This window comes from Triticum aestivum, chromosome 5D, assembly GCF_018294505.1.
Source record: "Triticum aestivum cultivar Chinese Spring chromosome 5D, IWGSC CS RefSeq v2.1, whole genome shotgun sequence".
Taxonomy (NCBI): domain Eukaryota; kingdom Viridiplantae; phylum Streptophyta; class Magnoliopsida; order Poales; family Poaceae; genus Triticum; species Triticum aestivum.
In genome coordinates, this window is record NC_057808.1 from 569,366,138 (window position 1) to 569,388,543 (window position 22,406).

The 22,406-nt window shown below is 48.5% G+C and overlaps 1 protein-coding gene across 1 annotated transcript; it reads right to left on the reverse strand.

Annotated features, from left to right (window-relative positions):
• Positions 1-15,406: 15,406 nt before the first annotated feature.
• Positions 15,407-16,578, reverse strand: LOC123126316 (phytosulfokine receptor 2). The gene has a single exon (XM_044546681.1). It carries the CDS (start codon positions 16,550-16,552, stop codon positions 15,440-15,442), a length of 1,113 nt encoding a protein of 370 aa, XP_044402616.1. The 5' UTR covers positions 16,553-16,578; the 3' UTR covers positions 15,407-15,439.
• Between the last annotated feature and the right edge of the window lie 5,828 nt (positions 16,579-22,406).

Here is a 22,406-nt window from a genome sequence, read left to right on the forward strand (position 1 = left end):
AGCTTATATTTACAAGTGCTCTCTCTTGATTCCTCATCTAGCTTATATATATTTACTTGTCGTGGCCTATTCTTCGATTCTTATCTTTCTTTTTACATCAACTTTGTCCTCCAAATTGAAATGAAATTATTAAAGTGTGACAGACGATGAATAGATTGAAAGTTTCTTCTGAAAAAAAGCTAGGGCAAAGTCCACCCAGAATTAGCTGTCGACCGGAAGCACAAAGCTGGTTCTTTTCTCCGTTCGATTGTGGGTGTGGCTGTCCACAGCACGTGTTTCTGTCTCTGTCTGTTTTTCTCTTGGCTGACAAGATTGAAATTGTGGGTCGTTCTACTTGTTGTGTGCATGTGCCTGGACCTGGACTCCCCGGCGTCCCCGACCCACTGTTTTCACGAATGAACACATAAAAACGTAAGCCACAATGAGAACATATGCAACAATGGAACCAAGAAAACGATGACTTAGGCTTTCGTTGGGCAACATCGACATTGTTCCTCCCGGATACGACAGTGTTACTACCAAATATGGCATTTTTGTACCCCTAACATTAGGGGCGATCCGGCGCAGCTCACGTCGAAGGAGACCTGACTTGACTGACAACGCGATATGCAAGACAGTCAGGAGGTGCTTTTGCATGCTCGAAATCCTGCACACCCGGGAGGGACCCCGTCAGGGAGTACGACGGCTATGGGCTGCCCTAGGTCGATTCGCTCGCCCCTAGAGCCTCGGGATTCACAGCTCTCAAGCATGAAGAACAACAAAGAACGAGAGAGAAAAACAAGGGAGAAATAAAACAAAGATGAAGAAGTAGTACATTGATTTGTTCGATTATGTGTTGTTCAGTCGAACGTCACCTCCAACATATATAAGGTGCGGCTGAACTTCCCGTACAAGTAAGAGACTCATCTAGGCATTCCTTACAAGAAAATTACATAAGTCCACGTAGAGACTTAACATCTGGTCGGAATCAGTCATGCAACTGACTGGACTGTTCGGTGACGGTGTCCTAAACTAAACTAGGGGATACCGACCTAGTTGGCCCACAGTCCACAGCCCGAGCTTACGTCCCACCGATCTCAACCAAGAAGGACTCTAGGTGCCTCAAACCCAGACGTGATCAACACAAACACGGCCGAAGACTTGGCGTATACTTGAAGGATGCACGTGTAATCCTAGTTGGCAACCGACCATGTGTAACCCTAGATACCCCCAATACCTATATAAGCAAAGGGGTTTAATCTGCAGGGGCATAATCACAATTACTCGCCTTAGGGTTAGAACATAACATACGATCTCGAGGTAGATCAACCTTGTACTCGATACTTCGCCACCAATATAATCAAAGCATGATGTAGGGTTTTACCTATACGAGAGGGTCTGAATCTGGGTAAACATCGTGTCCCTTATCTCCTATTGTCCATTGGTGCGAGATCCACAGCTCGGGACCCCTTACCCCAGATCAATCGGTTTTTGTACCGATATTCGGGACTTGTGGTGATTTTCAAGTCGCATACTATCTTAGATGACGTTGACCCTAAAAGCAAAGTTGGACATTTCCGTGTTTCGAATAACTTTCATGTTGAACACTTTTTCATCCGAGACCATCGAGATGACTTTTCAGGTTCATCTTCAGCGTTGTGAAAATGTATGAATTTCGGCCCGGGCTGGACAGCCGATGGACTCCTTCCCGGGGGTCCTTCTCAGGTACCCTTCACGAGGATCCTTCTCAGGAACTGTTGGGGATATAACTATTGGGTATGACCCGCCCAGGAGGGGCCGGGTTATCCCAATGGCGGTTCATCAAGACGAAGCCCATGAAGATGGTGGTTCATGAAACAGACTTGTTAAAAGGGCCCAAAGCCCAGGGGCGGCTTAAAACCCATAAGTGTAAACCGCCATATATGTATAACTTATCTTGTAAGGCAAGTGTAATCAGTGACCAGGCCGGACACGTTTATGAGCTGGCCGGGACTCTGTAAGACGCAGGGCGTCAACCTATGTATATAAAGGGACGACCCGGTGGCGGTTTAGGGCAAGAGACAACAGATCGAAAGCTAGGTCAAGCGTAATCGCTCCCTGGTAATCGAGACATAAGTAATACCACCTCAAACTGGATTAGGCCTTTACCTTCACCGCAAGGGGCTGAACCAGTATAAACTTCCCGTGTCCTTTATCCCGTTTAACCCCTTTAAGCTAACCACGTTGCGATGGCTCCACGACTAAGTCCTCACACTAGGACATCTGCCGTGACAATTCCACGACAGTTGGCACCCACCATGGGGCCATCGCACGGTGGTTTTGAGTTCTTGAAGGGCAACTTCGAAGGGATCAAGGGATACGTTGTGGGCCGGATGACCAAGAGTCGTTGCGGCAAGCTCTACATCGGCGATGCAGGCTGGGGCCCCGAGGCCAGCTCGACCGAGTACGGGTACCGGGTCCCCTTCGACGGAATCCACGTCTTCATCGGCAAGATCGGCGAACCGGGCCCTGAGCCGGACATCTGCACCGACATCATCGAGACGGCTCAGCGTGCACGACCCGCCCGAGTTCAACCCACCGTGAAGCGCGCCTTTGTTGGATTCGTCCATGGGGCGGAATTTGAGGAAGGATCCGTGTCTGGCGGTGAGACGGTCATCTACTCTGATGGTGAATCGTCCACAGGCGAGACTAATTCAATGTATCAGCTGCAAGACGGCCGGCTTGGGGGCTATTCCGATGACGACAGTATTCCGGACCCCTATGAGCCGCCGAATAGGGTCGCAATTTTCATGGCCGGTACACATCAAGCGCAGAACTCTACAACTGCAGCGGCGATGATTTCCGGGTCAGCAGTGGTGACGGCAGCCGGGGCAGGAGGCCCTGTGCGCCCGCCGGCTCAGGTCTTGACCGACTTACTGGAAAGTCTGACAACATTGTTAGCAGCAAACGTTAACCCGACGAATCAAGATCATCACAATGCGGAGGTTGCAAAATTGCATGACAAGATTGCACAAGCCAAGGAGGATCTGACAGCTGAGGACGCCAGGATGACTGCGGAGCGAGCTGTGTTGGATGCTCGAGCACAGTGGATTCAAGCGGATTCTTACCTGCTCGCAGTGGATTAGAACGCTTCAAACGAGATTTAGGAGGAAGCACCGGAGTCGTCTACCCCCGGTTTACGATCCGTGGAACCTTTTTCCTACGCCTGGAGCGGGGACCACTAACCCGCCAGAGGTAAATCGGGTGGTGACCATGCCTAGGACCGGAGCGCCGGTTCAGCCACGCACGACGGACCCGCCTCGTCTGAATAATACCCCGCCATGATATGTGCCAACACCACCGGGTCATTATTCTAACCCGTTGGATAACATGATCGCTGCGGCGACATGGTTGGCGGCTCTCCCAGTGGAAGGCGAGTCTCTAGCTGCGGTTGAAATGCGGAAGGCAAGAGAGCTTCTTCAGACAGCGCTGGTACAGCAGGAGGCATATTCTTACAGTCGTGAGAGGGTTCACTCGACCCCTTGCCCAAGCCGGAGTTATAGCAGACACATGGACTCACGGGCCGTCTCAAGCAGTGATAGGCACCGTAACTAGCTGTGTGGATATGACCCGGCGCGTGATGGTGCACGGGATTTGGTGGACCAGACCAGAGCACGTCGAGAAGCTGAACTGGCGGCTGTGCAGGCGACTCATCAACATCTTCCGGCTTATCCGACGACTTCGGTGGAGGCAGGCGTGACCTCTAGAAGCACATGTGTACCATGTTTAGTGCCGGCTCCGTGTAATGAGCGTCTGCCCAAGGATTTCAATGGACCTCGTAAGGTGCCTAATTACACGGCCGATTTACCCCCCTGAAGCGTGGATTGAGAGTTACGAGATGGCCATGGAGCTGCGGGAGGTTAGCTATGTTGCATGTGCCAAATACGTCACCATGATGCTGGATGGGACGGCCCGTACTTGGTTAAAAGGGCTGCCTGCCAACTCCATTGGATCGTGGGCCGAGTGAAAGGCCCGGTTTATCCAGAATTTTAAGGATACGTGCAAACAGCCCATATCAATTGTGGATTTGGATGCCTGCGCCCAAGAAGAGGGCGAGTCCACGACCCATTGGGTGCGCCGGGTCAAAGCTATCTTGCACTCATCGGATAACATCAATGCCGCCTCAGCAGTCCTAATGTTAGAGAAGAATTGCCGTTTTTGCCTCTTAAACAGAAGCTAGGGCAGCTCAAGCGCCAGTGCAATGATATGGGGGAGCTGATGGCGGCTCTAATTAAATATGCCGACTCTGATAGTACCAAGGACCCCGAGTCTGATGATGAAAAGCCGGGAAAGGGAAAGAAGAGTGGCAACACCAAGGGTCAGCATCATAACCTGGCGGGCCAGGGGGGCAATGGTAAGCGCAAGGCCGATAAAAATTCAGATTTTGTGGCCAATACCAATACGTAGAATAATGGTCAGCGTCGTAAGGGGAAGCCACCTCCTCGGGCAGGAGGGGCAGGTCTCAATCTTGAGCATATGCTGAATCAGCCCTGCCCAAAGCATGGTTCGCGGGAAAGACCATCTAGTCACATTTGGAAAGACTACTACATTATGATGGAGTTCAAAAATTCTGATTTATTCCAGAACAATCATGGACCGAGCGACGGCTCAGGTTCCGGTGGTGGCGGTTCTCATGGCACGGGTTACGGTGGTGGCGGTTCTAATTCCGGTTTCCAGGATCACCCAAGCAATCAAGGCAATCAGGGTGGTTATCATCAACAATCCGGTCAGGGGAGTCAGCAACAGCAGTCTGGGTATCAAAGTAACCCGAAGCAGTTGAATAGTGGGCAGTACCACGTCTTTACCACGAGTTTAAGCAAGAGAGACCAGAAGCTTCGTAAAAGAGTTGTAAACGCCGTTGAGCCGGCGGTTCCCCGTTACTTGCGATGGTCCGAGCATCCCATTGTGTGGAGTCGTGAGGATCACCCGCCCCGGGTTGATAATCCGGGTCAATTGGCTTTGGTGGTGGCACCTCAGGTTGGAGGGTACAAGTTCACCAAGGTACTCATGGATGGAGGCAGTACTATTAATATCCTTTATTATGAAACTTTCCGTCGCATGGGATTAACTGATAAAAATCTTAAGCCGTCGAACACTATTTTTCACGGTGCGGTGCCTGGTAAGTTGGCATACCCGGTTGGTAAAATAGCTCTGGAAGTGGCTTTTGGGGATGAGTATGACTCCAGATCTGAGACGTTGACTTTTGAAGTGGTCAAGATCAAGAGCCCTTATCACGCTCTGTTTGGACGGCCGGCTTAGGCCAAGTTCATGGCACGGCCTTGTTATGTTTATCTGCAGCTCAAAATGCCGGGTCACAAGGGGACTATCACAGTGCATGGAAGCCGGAAGATAGCTTTGGAGTGTGAAGAAGGTGACACTGCGTATGCTGAGTCTATCTGTGCAACAGAGGAGTTGAAGTTTCATAAAGATAATGTTGACCCGGCAGATATGACATCTTTGAAGAAGCCAACTATGGAGCATGACCTAGTCTTGAAGTTCAAGTCGGCAGATGACACTAAGCTAGTTGATTTCGTTCCTAGCGATTCATCCAAGTAGTTCAGCATCAGTGCTAATTTGGATCCAAAATAGGAAAGCGCGCTCATCGAGTTCATCCGTGAGAACGGGGACATCTTTGCATGGAAACCATCTGACATGCTGGGTGTACCGAGCAAACTCGCTGAGCACACTCTCAATATTGATCCGAAGTTTAAACCGGTCAAGCAATTCCTTCGTTGATTTAATGAAGAAAGGCATCAGGCTATTGGTGAAGAAGTGGCCCGGCTCTTGGCGGTTGGGTTCATTGTTGAAGTCTTCCATCCCGAGTGGTTGGCTAACCCGGTGCTGGTGCTTAAGAAGAACGGCACTTGGCGTATGTGTGTGGATTACATGGATTTAAATAAGGCTTGTCCGGCTGATCCTTTTGCTCTCCTTCGTATTGATCAAATTATTGATGCTATACGGTGGGTTGTGAGCGTTTGAGCTTTTTGGATGCTTATTCTGGTTTTCATCAGATCAAGATGGCAGTTAAGGACCAGGAGAAGACAACTTTCATTACTCCATTTGGAGCCTTCTGCTATGTATCCATGCCTTTTGGGCTCAAGAGTGCCCAGGCGACTTACCAACGGTGTGTGCAAAATTGCCTTCATAATCAAATCGGGCGTAATGTTCATGCTTATGTGGATGACATTGTGGTGAAGTCTAGGAAGAAGGAGACCCTGATTGATGATTTAAGGGAGACCTTTGACAATCTTCAGGTTTATAAGATGATGCTTAACCCGGCCAAATGCGTTTTTGGTCTACCAGCTTGTCAACTTTTGGGTTTTCTAGTTTCTGAACGAGGTATGGAAGCTAACCCGGAGAAGATAAAGGCTATTACCTCTCTGGCTAAGCCGGCATGTATTAATGATGTTCAGCGTTTGGCGGGTCATATTGCGGCCTTAAGCCGGTTCATAAGCCGGTTGGGTGAGAAGGCTATCCCTCTTTACCAGATGATGAAGAAGACAGATCACTTTGTTTAGAGTGATGCTGCTAATCAAGCGTTTGAGGATTTGAAGAAACAGTTGGCTGAGCCGCCCGTTCTCGCTGCTCCCATTGATAAAGAGCCTTTGTTGTTGTATGTGGCTGCCAATAGTCGAGCTGTTAGTGTAGCCATTGTGGTGGAAAGGAAGGAGCCAGGCAAGGAATATCCGGTTCAACGGCTTGTTTATTACATCAGTGAGGTGCTTATTGAGTCCAAACAGAGATATCCGCACTGGCAGAAGTTTGTGTATGGGGTTTTCATGGCTAGCCGGAAGCTTAAGCAGTATTTTTTGGGTCATCCTATCATTGTGGTTAGTTCTGCCCCTTTAGGGGATATTATTCAAAACAGAGAAGCCACAGGTCGGGTGGCCAAATGGGCCATTGAGCTTAGACCTCATGGTTTGAAATATGTGCCTCGTACAGCCATCAAATCTCAAGCACTTGTGGATTTTATCAATGATTGGACAGAGTTGCAGATGCCTGAGGAGAAGCCAGATAACACATATTGGACTATTCACTTTGATGGGTCCAGGCAGTTGGAAGGCTCGGGGGCTGAGTTGTATTAACTTCCCCACGAGGTGATAAATTTTCTTATGTTCTCCGGCTGATGTTCCCTTGTACTAACAATGCAGCTGAGTATGAGGCCTTGCTCCATGGTCTTCGGATGGCTAAAGAGATGAACTTATGCCGGGTAAGGTGTTTCGGCGACTCAGATCTGGTAGCTCAGCAAGTTTCTGGCACGTGGGATTCTAAGGATCCACTCATGGCGGCTTATCGTCGAGAGGTTGATGCTATTGCAGGTCACTTTAAGGGATGTCAACTTGAACATGTTGATCACTGGAAAAATGAGGCGGCTGATGCTTTAAGCCAGTTAGGGTCTTAGCTTAAGCCGGTGCCACCTAACACTTTCCTGGATATTCTGCATAACCCTTCTGGCTATTCCTAACCCGAAAGCACAGTTGGTGGCGGCTCTTCATGCGATCCCTGATTGGATGAGGAGCGTGACATCACGGCGGCTCGTTCGGTGATTTACCAGCAAGATCTGCGCCGTTATCACAGCCACCGGGTTAAAACCAGAACTTTTCAAGAAGGTGACCTGGTGCTCCGGCTTATTCAGGATCAGACTGATATGCATAAACTATCCCCACCTTGGGAAGGGCCTTTTGTGGTCAGCAAGAATCTGAATAATGGATCATACTACCTTATCAATGTTCGAGACCACAAGGACTCACGCACGTCGGAGAAGGAGACCCGTCGGCCGTGGAATATTGCTCATCTTCGGCCTTACTACACTTGAGCCACCAGCTCTTACAATGTACATATCTTGACAATGTATATATTATGATGATTATAATAAAGCCGGCATCCCTGATAAAGCAGGGCCTCTGCCGTTTCGTTTCCAAGAGTAATGAGTCTTTTTCATTCTAATGGTCACTTGGGGGCTTCCTGCTCATTGAGCATAGCTGTGAATATCCCTCTTGATCGGCTCAATGCCAAACTTCCAATGGTCACTTGGGGGCTTCCTGCTCATTGAGCATAACTGTGAATATCCCTCTTGATTGGCTCAAAGCCACACCTCTAATGGTCACTTGGGGGCTTCCTGCTCATCGAGCACAGCTGTGAATATCCCTCTTGATCGGCGCAACGCCACAAAGCACTTGGGGGCATCCTGTTCAAACATAGGTGTATTCACCAAAGATAACATAGCGTTACTACCCTTGTGAGCTGGGTTGGAACACCAGGTGTATTCACCAAAACCTTCCGGGTTCTCCTGCTTTGTAGAGTCAGCCACTCTGCCCGGGTAGTCCCGGAATGACAAGCCGGACTCTTGACAAGTCAATCTTACATAGACCCTGAACTTGTCAACTCTCGACAAGTCAATCTTACATAGACCCTGAACTTGTCAAGGTTAAACGGTGGTCATGTGAGGCCGGATTCACAAAGTGTAAAAGGTTAACTCAGTGGCTTGGCGGCCCATGAAAGCCTCGGAGCCTTAGGCTTGGCGGCCTATGAAAGCCTCGTTTTCTCGCTTTGATTCATTTTTTGAACATTTTTGGGTTCATCTTGGTATCATATTGACATATGATTTAAAATGATTCAGGCCATTTAGCCTCAATTCTTATAGCTCATGTTTGAGTATATCCGTGGTTTCTGATAACCCGGCCTGGCTTTGGATGATAAGTCGCCAATATATGATGATATTAAATACTTGGAAGTATTGTCTTTCAAGTTTTGGGTTATCACCCTTACTGAATTGATATGATAAGCCGGCAGTTTAATCACATATCACAGGTATGATATTTTTGATTATATCTAATTATCATTACACCGACCCTGGTTATGCACTGTTTTAGTCATCAGTGGCTTTATATGGGGTATTATGACCCGTCCTGCGGTAAACCGCCAGGGCACTTGTGATTTACTTGTGTGCAGGGTAATGATTAAACTCATCTACATAAATTGACGTCATCATAAGCACAAAATGGTAGCTTTTCAAATGGCGGATCAAACAGTGTTGCGCAAAACCAAAACGTGCACGATGGCACGACAGATCAAAGTTTCACTAGCCTATTACATGACTCAGTGAGCCAAAAAAGATCAAGTGTTTTCAAAGAATCAAATATATAAACCGCCCAACGGTTCACTCTTGGCATTGATGACTTGAGGCTTCTGGATCATCCTTCTTCGGTTCTTCGTCCTCCTCCGCCGTCTGGAAATTTGGTGATGACCAATCGATGCCAAATAAGGCTTGAAATTCAGCTTCATCATCTATAAGTTCAGACGGTTCAACTTCAGGGGTGAAAGTATGCTTACGAATTGGGGGGATTAGACCCATCACTTTATAAGCCGGCGTGGGTATCTTCTGATTCTCCATGCTGTAAGCCGGTTGGTATTTTGAAAGATCCGCTTCATTTGCAATCAGGCTGGCCAGGGGACGGATCTCCTTTACGCAGGCAGTGAAGTCTTTCTTCTCAAAGGGAGTGCCATCTTCCTTTAAGCTTGGGTACCCAGTAGCTATCTCGGCCGGGTCTAGCTCCGTTAGCCATGCCTTGGCCCGGCTTAAAGCTGTCACGGCACCGGCTCTTGCAGATGATTGCTTCATCTCGTCCATCCTAGCAGGCAGCACAGAGAGTGTTTTCAAGACATCAATCAAGAGAGTAGGTGCTTGATTAGTCGGAGAAATTGTGACCAGTGCACGCTGAGCTCCAGTATATAGCTGTTCAACAAGTGTGTAAACAGCCTTGAGCTTCACAAGCATATCTTGGTTAAGATTGCTGCTCCTGGGACCTGAGTAATAGTCATAGATTGGTTAGAGGTGGTTTATACCATCAAGGAAGAAATTCAATTTTGATGTTAGCAAGGCGACTCACCAAAGATAGCAGAAACCATCTGGGATACACGGTCTTTTAAACCGGTGAGCTCAGTGGTCACCTCTTGAAGAACCGCCTCCGCTTTTTCAGCCCGCTGTGTCAAAGCAGTTTTCTCTTCAGCCCAGTCGTTTCTTTCAGCCTCAAAGCTGGTCTTCAGTTTTTCCGTTTCAACCACGCTAAATTGGAATTTTGAATCGGCTTTCCGGGTCTCAGATTCTTGATTCTCCAGCCGGGTCTTTGCATCAGCCAATTGTGATTGAAGTTCAACAGTGGCATCCTGTATAAGCACAGAGTTGCAAACACATTCATATCCGGGTTACAGGAATATAAGTCCCAAGCACTTTGCAAGCAAGAGTACTTGGCACTTGGGGGCTAATGCCTGCCGAAAAAATTCTTCATACAACGGCTCATGTGAATAAGTCCCAAGCACTTTGCAAGCAAGAGTACTTGGCGCTTGGGGGCTAATGCATATTGCTTGCATCTCCTTACTACTTTACGATGACCCGGTTGTGCCATAAATAATCACAGCCGGTTCATGGGGGCTATACAGCTAAGCTCTCCTTTATAAACAATGGTGAATAGGACCGGCTCAATCATGCTGATTAAACCGGCCCTTGGGGACTACGGATGCAATGTTAATTGTTTAAAATCCGGTTTAACTTTAATGGTGAAAGCCGGCTTTGGAAGGTTCTACCAAAGATGCTCATGGTTATTCTAAGTCTACAACATATTCAATCCTATCATACCTAGTAGACTTGGGGGCTGACATGATGTACATAACTTATTTAAGCAGGAATTCATACCTCATATTTTTGATGCATCTGCTTCACCATATCGATTTCAAGATCGCAGCTGGTGTGTACTTGGTTGAGGTAGCCATAGAGTACTTCACTACTGCTTAGTTGAGAATAGTGGGCGACATCAAATCTCACTTTCTGCTTTTCAATGAACTCCTGTTTAGCGGAGTGCTTAGCCAAGACAGTTGGATTTCCCGGCTCTTTAAAGCCGGTGCCAGTGATCACAACATCATCGGCATGTGTCTCTGACGGTTTAAGTGGGCTTGACGATTCAGTACTCAAAGGATTGAGTTTTGTCTGGTCGCTGGAGAGGTCAAGAATCTCTGGTGGAATGTCATGGACAGGCTCGTCGGGTTGTACCAAGGAGGTGTCAGATGCTGGAATTTGTTGTTCCGGCTCAGGAACTTTGGGATCTTCAGCCGGCTTGATCACCTTTGCCTTCGTGCTAGTCTTTGCCTTTCCACTGCATGGGTCATGAGAGGTCAGTACAGATATAAAAAAAGTATAAGGCAATTGAAAGTGAAGGAATTGTTATTACCCAGGAGCAGTCTTGAAAGCCGGCAATTGGGTCTGTGATGAGTCGCCAGAAGAAGAGCGAGAAGCCTCCTGGTAGTTTGAGTCGGAAGAATTAAGTGGCTGGCGAATGAGACCCGCCAATGGGTAAAAAGAGTTTAAATTTGGAAAGACCTCGTTTCGCCGCTTCTGCGGAGCTGGAGTATTCGGTAAGCCAGAGGATAATTCTTCACCTCCCCTGGTCTGAGTCTATCGCCGTTGCTCGTGCTGCTGTTGCTTCAAAATAAAGTGAGGATCCAAATGAGCTAAGGGGTGTGAAAAGCATACTTTCCGGGTTACTCATCGAATTTTCTGTCCTGGCAAAGGTGCTAAGCCGGAGGAAATAATAGTTACCTCTTCTTCAACTGCTTGGCTGGCCCCCGTGTCATCCTGATAATAATCAGTGTCAATAAGATAGTTGAAAAAGGAGCCAAGGGAGTCAAGGGCTACCTCCGACTCAGAGCTGTCATTCAGTTCAAACATCTCGGAAGCACTTGATTTCTTCTTAGTTTTCTTGGCAGTTTTCTTGGCGGCTTTCTTGGCAGCCCTGGCCTTTTTGGCAGCTTCATGGTCATATTTCTTTTTTCAAAAATCAGATTCAGCCTGTGAAAGTCATCAAAGCTGAGTTAATAAAGTATTTGAATGATGAGGTAAAAGTAAGTAAGTTGGAAACTCACATCCGGTGGTGGGTTAAGTTTGCAGAAAGGGTTCAGACTCACTTTGCTACAGTCTTCCGGATCTTCATTCAGAAGGGTCTTTGTCATCTCATTGATTGCCTCGTCAGTTAAACGCACAGAGCTGTGGCGCAGTGGATCCTTTGTACCACCCGTGTAGGTACACATTAAGCCGGGTCGGCGGCTCAAGGGTATGATTCGCCAAGAAACCCAGCATCGGACCAAGTCAATGCCGGTTAACCCATTTCCCAGCAGAGCCTTGACCTTTGCAATGGTGGGAGCAAGCTTTGCACGTTCAGCAGTGGTAAGCTTTCCAGGAAGACGATGCTTTGGGTCAAGACACTGGACATGATAACCCGGTAGGGGATTCTCGTCAGTCGGAGAAGTATCTTTGCAGTAAAACCATGTCTGGTTCCAATCTTTGGGGTGACTTGGCAAGCAAGCATAGGGGAAGATAGCATCTCTTCTTCGTTGACTTGAGATTCCCCCAAGTTCCAAGATGGGTCCGTTCGTGAACTCGTTTTGGCGGTTCAAATAAAAATATTCTCTAAAGAGTTCAACGCTGGGCTCCTCTTGAAGGGACACTTCACAGAAAACTTGAAAGTTGCAGATGTTTGACACGGAATTGGGTCCGATGTCGTGAGGATGAAGTTGAAAGAAGTGCAGAACATCTCGGAAAAATTTAGAACCTGGCGGTGAGAAGCCCCGATTCATGTGATCAGTAAAAACAATGACTTCATCATCCTTTGGCTGAGGTTTTTCTTTGTCTGGATTGGGGGCGCGATAATGCATGCCATTTTTTGCTGGCAGATAGCCGATTTTGACAAAGTCTTTGAGCGTATTCTCAGTGATAATGGAGGGAACCCAATTACATGAAGTGACTGTCTTTGGCGGCATTGTGAAGAAAGAAGCCTAAAAGAAAGAATTTTTTTGCCGGTTTAAGTTGATTCATTAAGCCGGAAGTAAAATGCTACAGTATGTATTCAGAGTGGCGGCTTAAATGGGGCCTAATGACATATGGCTAGTAATAACCGGTGATGTAAGCCGCCATGACCAAGATTGGTATCTATGAAAGAGTGAAATCTGCTAAGTGTTGAATAAACAGGTTTTACAGACTGGAGCAGGTGATTTCGATCTAGCGTTGGGTGGAAAAAGAAAATAAATTAAAGCCTAAATATTGCAGCAGTGGAGGAACTAGCACATTGGCAAGATTTTTGCATCTAAAATGTATATTCAGTGATGTTGGCAAAGGATATAAACAGGTTCTGCATACTTTAAAGGCTAGTGTAGGATCAAAGTAAGGGTTAAACAGAAGCGTGACGAGGAACGATGATGAACTCGTAAGGACTGCAGAAACCCTAATGGAGATCTATGGTGGAGATGATAAGGTGCTTACTGGATCCGATGAGTAATGGAGAGGCGCCGCAGTTTTTCTCTGGTCCCGTTCAGGTCGATGCAGCGGCCATGGTCGAGGAAGACGATGAGCTTCGCGGCGGCGGCAGTGCTCAGGCATGCAGATGCGTCGCGGAGAGAGGTGGAAGACGAGAAGGAAAAGAAGGGAAAATGGAAAGAGGACTTCCTGGCCCTATTTATAAGGAGAAGGCTAACAGGTGGGCGCGAAAAACGAGGAGGCCAAAGAATGATTATCCAACTAATAGGACGCCTCGATTTTTGGGAGGTTATTAAAAGATAAGGATCTGTTAAGATATGCTGGATATTGTGCGAAATCAATGACAGATGACGTCATGGCGGTTTTCCGTAATTCCAGGAGATGATGTCATGGCGGGTTAGAATGTCTCGCAAAGAACGAACAGAGAAGGATTTTTCGAAGTGTTGGAGATTGACATGAACAACTTCAAATCAACCTGGGGCCTAATGTTGGGGATATAACTATTGGGTATGACCCACCCAGGAGGAGCCGGGTTATCCTAATGGCGGTTCATCAAGACGAAGCCCATGAAGATGTTGAAGATGGTGGTTCATGAAGCAGACTTGTTAAAAGGGCCCAAAGCCCAGGGGCGGCTTAAAACCCATAAGTGTAAACCGCCATATATGTATAACTTATCTTGTAAGGCAAGTGTAATCAGTGATCAGGCCAGACACGTTTATGAACCGACCGGGACTTTGTAAGCCGCAGGGCGTCAACCTATGAATATAAAGGGACGACCCGACGGCAGTTTAGGGCAAGAGACAATAGATCGAAAGCTAGGTCAAGCGTAATCGCTCTCTGGTAATCGAGACATAAGTAATACCACCTCAAACTGGATTAGGCCTTTACCTTCACCGCAAGGAGCCGAACCAGTATAAACTTTCCGTGTCCTTTGTTCCGTTTAACCCCTTTAAGCTAACCACGTTGCGATGGCTCCACAACTAAGTCCTCACACTAGGACATCTGCCGTGACAATTTCGTGACAGGAACCCTTCCCGGAGGCTCTTTCTCGGGGATCTTCCCCGGTTTTCTTCTCGGTGTGCCGATGCAACGGTGGTCATGTTTGGCTATTACTAGTCGGCGTGGAAGGCCGGGCCGGAGGCCACCAGCGGGTCGTAGAAGCGGAGTGACGCCCGCGTGGCACCGTGATACTAGATGTCGATGTGGCGGTTAAGGTTGCGGTCTGACATGTTGAAGGCGGCCTGCCTTCTCGGGACCAGGCCGGAGAGGGAGAAGAGGCGAGGGCGAAGCACGGGCGGAGGCTGAGCCAGGCGACGAAGAGGGCCACGCCAGCCACGAGGATGACGGCGAGGAAGACAGAGCAGAGCGTGCTGCATAAGACGGCCACACAGCTGTCCCTAGTGCGGTGCACGATGCGACGGGCGCGGCTCCCACCTCCTTGTACTGATGTTTGCGGCTGCGACTGCTGCTGCTGAGGCGGCGGCGGCATTCCTGCGTACGTTGCTGCAGTACCTCTCGAGGTCGTATGAATATGGCGGATAGTGATTGATCTCTTAATACTTGGACTGGTTTGGTTTGCCGGAAGAAGAAGAAGAAGAAGAAGAAGAGGAAGAATATTTGAGACATGGACGTGCTGTTGCTGCTGCTGCCTTGTTTTGGTGTATGTATGGATCAAAGCAAAGTATAAAACAACGGAACAACACCGCAAGGCAAGGAATAAATAATATGCTTGCGTTGCCATTGCGAGTTGCCACTCACCTCAAGGAGTATAATCGACCGGACCCCCTGTGCTGTGCATGCATAAAGATGTACCACCTTAAAGATACACAATACAACTTGGCATACAAACCAAACCACAATATATTACAATACATAGACCATAAATGTTCGACTATTACAACATACGTACGCGAGGCATAGGGAGACACATCTCCTGCGTCAACTTATGTACATTATTTATCGAACATCATGTCATCAACCTTGGATAGTAGCAGCGAAAATACTACAAAAGCCTCAACATCATCCCATCTTGACTCCTCAAGTAGCCTAGAAGTTCAAAAGGAGGCATGATCTCTCCCCCCCCCCCCCCCCCCCCCCCCCCACACACACATACACACATCAACCTCCTGTTATAACCTTGTTGTCCCCAGATACAATATGGTTCCTCCCAGATACAGAATTGTTGCTCCCAAATACTACATTGTTACTCCCAGATACGACATGGTAAATCCCAGATACGTTATTGTAGCTCCCGGATACGAAACTGTTTCTCCCAGTTATGCCATGCCTGCTCCCAGATACGACATGCTTACTCCCAGATACGACATGGTTGTTCCCAGATACGGTGTTTTCATTTCCGGATATGGTGTTTTCATCCCCAAATATGACAGTGTTGTCGTTCCCACATATAACATTCTTGCTCCCAGATCTCACAATGTTGTTGATCCCTGTTATGACATTTGGGAGCTCGTTAAGTCGTCGTCCGAGTGTGATTCTGTTATGCTTCACATACAACGGCATGTTAGCGAAAACCATGCCTTGTGAACGCCCATCAGGGGCGAGCCCCTTTAGCAGTGCCAAACTCTTAGGTGCATCGCCAACCAATAAATTGTTTGAGAGATCCAAGTAGCAAAGGTGGTGAAGCTCACCAATCCATGATGGGATGGTGCCCACCAATTGGTTGCCGGACAAATCAAGCACCTCCATTTTCTTGCATTGAAACAACCATTTCGGAACCCTGCCCTTGAGAGCACAATCACCAAGGGCCAGCACCTCGAGGCTCTTGAACCCGCCAATAATACCATCGCCTAGTAGCTCCTCACCACCGAAATTCTTGGTGAGAATCAGCGTGGTGAGGTTCTGGCACCCACACAACACGGTGAGTACCCCTGAGATGTTTTGAAAGTTGTTGGAGCCAAGATCGAGCTCCTTGAGCCGCGCAAGGCCTGCGAGGGAGGTTCCTGGAATGGGCCCCACAAGGCCGCGCTTGGGGAGGCGCAGTGCCATGACACGGCCACTGGCGGCATCGCAGCTCACACCTTCCCAGCTGCAGCATGCGGTGCCGAACCACGTGGCCTGGAGGAGGACACCCCCGCCGCTGAGGTTCCTAACAAAGTCCTGCAGCGCACGGAGGTCGTCGGGGTGGCACGAAGTCGCGTGCGCCTCGGGCAAGAGAAATGCCAAGAAGAAGATGGGGAGGAGCAGTAGGCAGCATTTGGCCATGGGATTCATTGAGGTCGAGTGAGTGATTGGCAAGTGCTCCCTCTTGGTGTTGTACAAACTGCTAGGGTGATGATGGTGTCTTATAGGGTGTGCGTTGCAGCAAGTGGTAGTGAGTGGCCAGGCCACGTACTACAAGTAAGTGCCCGCCACACTTAATTTTGATTTTGGTGCTTGAAGATCTTTATCGACTCTTGAGTGAAGATCGTCATCCTCATCTAGCTTGTAGAGTACTTTACTTGTCGTGACCCATTCATGTTTGTGGACTCTTCTTCTTATCTTAAGCTGGCCGACCACAGATGCAAGGATTTTGTTTTCCTTCAAATTGAAATTATTAAAGTGCGAGATAAATAGATTGAAGAGCTAAGACTACCGAGAATTAGCAGTCGACTCCGTTCGATTGTGGCTGTCCAGAGCACATGTCTGTGTCTGTGTTTTTTTGTTTCCGTTTAACTGAGCTAGACTTAGGCTTTTATTTATTTTGTTTTTGGGTCTGTTTAAGACTCAGTCGGCTCTCGTCGCTGGTTTGTGATTTTTCTTTGTTGGGCTTTTTGTACGAAATCACAAATTAAAGAGTACTCGTTGCAAAGAACACTCCATCTTCCCAGGTCACGACAAGTGGCGCACATGCAGCGCGCCACTTGTCGCAACCTGGGAGTTTTCCATTTTTTCGTAGATTCATTTATTCAAAACGTTTTATCTCTTAAACCGTGCATCCAAATCTCAAACTGTTTTCATCATTGGATTCCTCGCGTCGAGATCTTCAAAACTAGATCCCATGTTGATAGGTTTTGACGAACTTTTTTTTCACGAAAAAAACCGGACGAAAAAACCAAACCGGGAGCACGGTTTTTTCCCTTTCCGAAAGAGGCACGCCCGTGCCTCTCGCGAAATCACAACCGTGCCTCTCGTGGAAGCAAAACCGTGACTCTCGTGGAAAGAAAAAAAACAAAAAACGCGTTTTTTCCCTTTCCAAAAGAGGCACGCCGGTGACTCTCGCGAAAGCACAACCGTGCCTCTGGCAAAAGCAAAACCGTGACTCTCGCGAAGAAAAAACAGAAAACACGTATTTTTTCCCTTTTCGAGAGGCACGGCCGTGACTCTCGCAAAAGCACAATCGTGCCTCTCGCGGAAGCAAAACCGTGACTCTCGCGAAAGAAAAAAAAACAGAAAACACGTTTTGTTTTTCCCTTTCCGAGAGGCACGGCCGTGACTCTCACGAAAGCACAACCGTGCCTCTCGCGGAAGTAAAACCGTGACTCGCGAAATAAAAAAAAAAACAAAAAACGCGTTTTTTTGTTTCCGAAAGGCACAGCCGTGACTCTCGCTAAAGCACAACCGTGCCTCTCGCGAAAAAAAACGTGACTTTTCACGAAAGAAAAAAAAGTAAACGCATTTTTTCGAGCAAAAATTTTTTTTTCCAAATTTTTTTTGATTGAAACGCTAAGGAAGACCGGGGAAAAACCAAAACGTCAAAAAAACCCGGGAAAAAACCGTTTAAAAAGCCGAAAACGCGTGCGGAAAAATAAAAAAACGAAATCCGGAGGGAGCGTCCAGAGCGCGACACGTGGTGAATGGCTGAGAGCTCGCCAAGTAGCGCTGATCGTTGCGAGGCTCCTGAAGGAGCGCTCGTTAATTAGTTGCTCCCCTTTCTGTAGGCTCGGTTTCTATTTTGTATTCTACACTTACTATGGGCTTGTCTGTTTTGGTCCGAGTTCCAGCCTGTGACACTATTTGCGTGTTTACTTTTCATGTTGCTTTTTTTCACAAATTAGTGTGTTGCCTTTTCTGGTCAAACTACTACGTGTACTGATGCACATCACAATGGTGTTCCGATTTTGTCACTGATGGTCAATTCCTTCCCTTCGTGTCATTTTGATTCCTCTTTTCTTTTTTTATCACTAGATAGGGAACACGTCTTGGGGCGAGGTGTCTGGCTCAACGTATTGTTCAAATGTTTAAACAATTCATTTAGTATTGCCAAATGGGAATTAAAAAGATTGCTGGGGATGGATCAAACCTAGTACAATTGCCAAATGAGAATTAGAATGATTGCTCATGATATATCCACCCAATAAGTTACGTCAATAGCTTGCCACATTTTGTCAAAGCCATACAAAAGGACAGTAAAATCAAGGAAAGCAAGATACTCAGGCCGCGTTCGGATTCCCTCCGCTCCGCGGCTCTGCACCGGAGCGGAGCGGCAATCCAATTGATTAACCTCATAATTTACAGAGTTGGTTAAAGCCCGCTCCGCGAGGACTGCGGAACGCGGCTTTAATAGAACAATTGATCTGGAAGTTCATGACAAAGTGGAAACATATATTTGGTTCCAAAAGTAAGCCAAGACAACGTGTCCTCATAAAGTAGATAGCAAAAGCAAACAAAGTGGCGCTACTAAGGAAAAGCCTAGCAGTAGTGCGGTAAAATGCCTAGGGGTAGCACGGTAACCTGTGCTACTAGTAAAGCGCTACAGCTAACCTGTAGCAGTAGTGCTTTTTGTACTGTGCTACTGCTATACCTACTTAGTAGTAGCGCTGTCCTGACCAGCGCTCGTGACCAGCACTACTGCTAAGTGGCTTGTTTACGGCGCTACTTCTTCCTGCTAAAGAGCGCTACCACTATATTTTTATTTTTTTGCTACGTATTTGTGATGTTTTTGTACAGGTTTTATACAATATTCTAATCATATCATAAACATGCAATATGCTCATCATATCATACACATAATAGTCTCATCATATCATCCAACACAAATCATGTCGACACATCATAATCAAGATATAGCGATACAAGTTAACTGACATGTCTCATCATACATAATGTAGTACTTCTTGAGGCGCTGGTTCGGATCCCTCTCTCACACTAGGGTGAACCTAAACTAACTATTTTCCGCTTCGGCTCTGCTATCGAACCCTCTCTGGCTGTCACTCGGAAACTAGTACACCTGGGCCTGACACTCAGGCCACTCGTCGTATACTCCTGGAACCTTCCCTACGTACACTGCGTAGCACTTCTTCGCCATCGATGATCTGTGTACCTGCATCGTCCAATGATTCGATAATATGCAACATAATATATAGCTGAGCAACAGAAAGAGACAGAACTAGCAAAAATAGAAGCAACATATCGTAAACATGAATAACAAAGTTCATCATACCCAAACTGCCCTAACTAAAGTGATCTACGCTAGTTGAGGATGACGGTTTAATTACATCACAAAGTTTCATCGTGCATAAATTCAAAGTTTCGTCATATTATCAAATCGCTGCAACATGTCGTTCCATCCATCCAAATCAGGGAGGAAACCCCCGAGCGAAGTGAAAGGCTTCAGGTCAAGACACTGAGCGGCAAGTGGGTATTGCATGACTATCATGCAAGTGGGTATTGTGGCTTTCCTGGGGGTGAAGAAGGCACCGGGAAGAAGTGCGGTGAAGCCACGAAAATATTTGTCGGAAACAGTTCTCTCCCGGAGGGGCTGTTTACATGCAAGGAAAAAAAAGGGCATTTCCAGAATATTAACACATGGTGAAAGTTTGACCAATAGAATGGGCTCGACGAGACGAAGAAATGGGCTTTGGAATCACCTCATTTGGAGTTACGAGCAAAAAGATACAGCTGTTTTTCTGCCAGGGACCCATCTGTAAAGAAATATTTTTCAGCCTGGGCCTAAACAGAAAAACTGAAAGCGCCTACGGCCGAAATACGTTTTCTACAAAGGGAAGCATATTTTCAGTCGCAGTTAACCAAAGTACGCTTTCTTAACAGGAAAACGTATTCGAGAGGATACGTGTCCACTTATCTGACTAGGCAGAGGCGGGACCGGGCGCGAGGTCGCTGACGTGTGGGTCCCATGGGATGTGGGGCCCGTCACTTATCCAGCTAGGTAGGCGGGATCAACGCCTACCTGCCGACAGGTGGGGCTGCGTGGAGATGGGGCCCGCCTGGCCTGGCTCCTTCTTCCTCTCGCTGGCCCGACCGAAGCAGAGGACGGGGCAGGGGAGGGGTGACGCCGGCGATGGTTCGGGCAGCTCCGGCAGTCTCCGACCGAGCTCCGGCCACCGGCGGATGCGGGAGGTCAAGCTGCACCCAACCAGGGGTCCATGAGCATCGGGGAAAGTGCAGAGCGACTGTGGCTCCTGGAGGCAGAGAACAAGGGGCGGCGGCCGGACTTGAGGAAGCACGACCACAAGGGCTTCGGCAAGAAGAAGATGGGGTGGGGAGGACCTCCGGCGTGTGGGTGAGCCGCTGGTGGAGAAAGGAGGGGAGAGGCTCAGGCTTGCTCGAATTCGAGCAGAGGCCGTCAGCGGCATTGGCGGCCAGAGGAGGGCGAGGGGGCGGTTCGAGCTTCGGGAAGTGGCTAGGCGAGGCTATGGGAGTGAGGCGAGGCTGGTGGTGAGGTCGAACGGCCTCGGGTGGGCTTATATAGCCGTGGGGAGGGGTGTGCCGCGGTGTCGTCAGCGCGGACGCGTGACCGACGCCGCGGACGCATGTGCGCGCGCATGAGCTCGGAGGCAGGCGACGAGAGGGAACAAAAGGGAGAGCTCACGGGGAAGAGACGGCCAAGGGAGCGCAGGGAGGAAGAAGATGCCGAGCTCCTAGCCAAAACCGCCACTATTTGTCTGTGGGCGCCCGGAGGCTTGCGCCGGTGAGGAAGCGGACGGAGGGGGAGAGGGGTCCAGGAGAACGGCGACGACGAGAGGAAGCTAGGGGACATGCCCGTGCTCGCTGAGACGCCGAGCAGAGGAGGGGCCCGAGCAAGGAGACGCTCTGGACGCGGTCAACGCCAGCAGAGCGCACGCATTGCATGCCAAAACTCGTGATGACCGCGTGCACTGGTGCACACAGTGGCACACGGCCGGCCAAACGATGTCTGGGCGTTTGTCCTTCCTGGGGAGGTTGCAACTAAGGTGGTAGTTCGGTTAAAAGTGCTCTGGTTAAACAGTAAGCAACCTCTGAAGTTTACTGAAGTAAACTTGGCCGTGAAACAATACTCAACCGAGGTGAGATTAGAGCCAAATGAGTTGTCTGGGGTGATTAGCTTAGGAAGAACTACCATACTGGGGAGCTTGGCAGGAAGTGGACCAAGATTTAATGCACTTGCTTTGCAACTGCATAATCTGGTCCAGAAACTTGATCAGGAAGGTGCATTCACATGGAGTGTCAAATTGATCTCAAATTGGGCAAGGCAGAGTCATTTGGTCCTATGAAGATGCTCAAAAAGTCTCATACCAATTGGCCAAGCCAAACTGCACTAGTAGAAAAGAGGGCTTTGGTTCAGGCCGGGTCAGCCATTAGTCCTGGTTCAGTCCAGAACCGGGACCAATGGGGGCACTGGTCCCGGTTCGTGAGGCCAGGGGCCTGCCGGGCCTCGTGGGGGCATTGGTCCCGGTTTGTCTGGCCCCTTTGGTCCCGGTTGGTGGGACGAACCGGCACCAATGGGCCTCGCTCCTGGCCCACCACCATTGGTCCCGGTTGGTGGCTTGAACCGGAACCACAGGCTGCCCTTTAGCCCCGGTTCATGCCACGAACCGGGACCAATGAGGTGCCTATATATACCCCTCGCCCGCGAGTAGAGCACTCCAGTGCTCTGTTTTTCTCTGGCAGGCGAGGGGAGGGCTTTGTGGTGCTCTAACTCACCTCCTATGCACATGAGGTGTTCGATGAAATGCCCGAGCCACACTAGTTTAGCTTTCTCCTCTCGAAGCTCGACCTCAAAGCTCCATTTTCCTCGAGATTACTCTAGGTTTAGCGGCCCGTCACGTCCCATTCCCATCTTCACCGCCGTCGGTCGCCCGCGCCGATCTCGTCACCGGCACCACCGTGGTGAGCCTCTTGTTCTTATCTTCTTTCTGAAAGAAAAAAA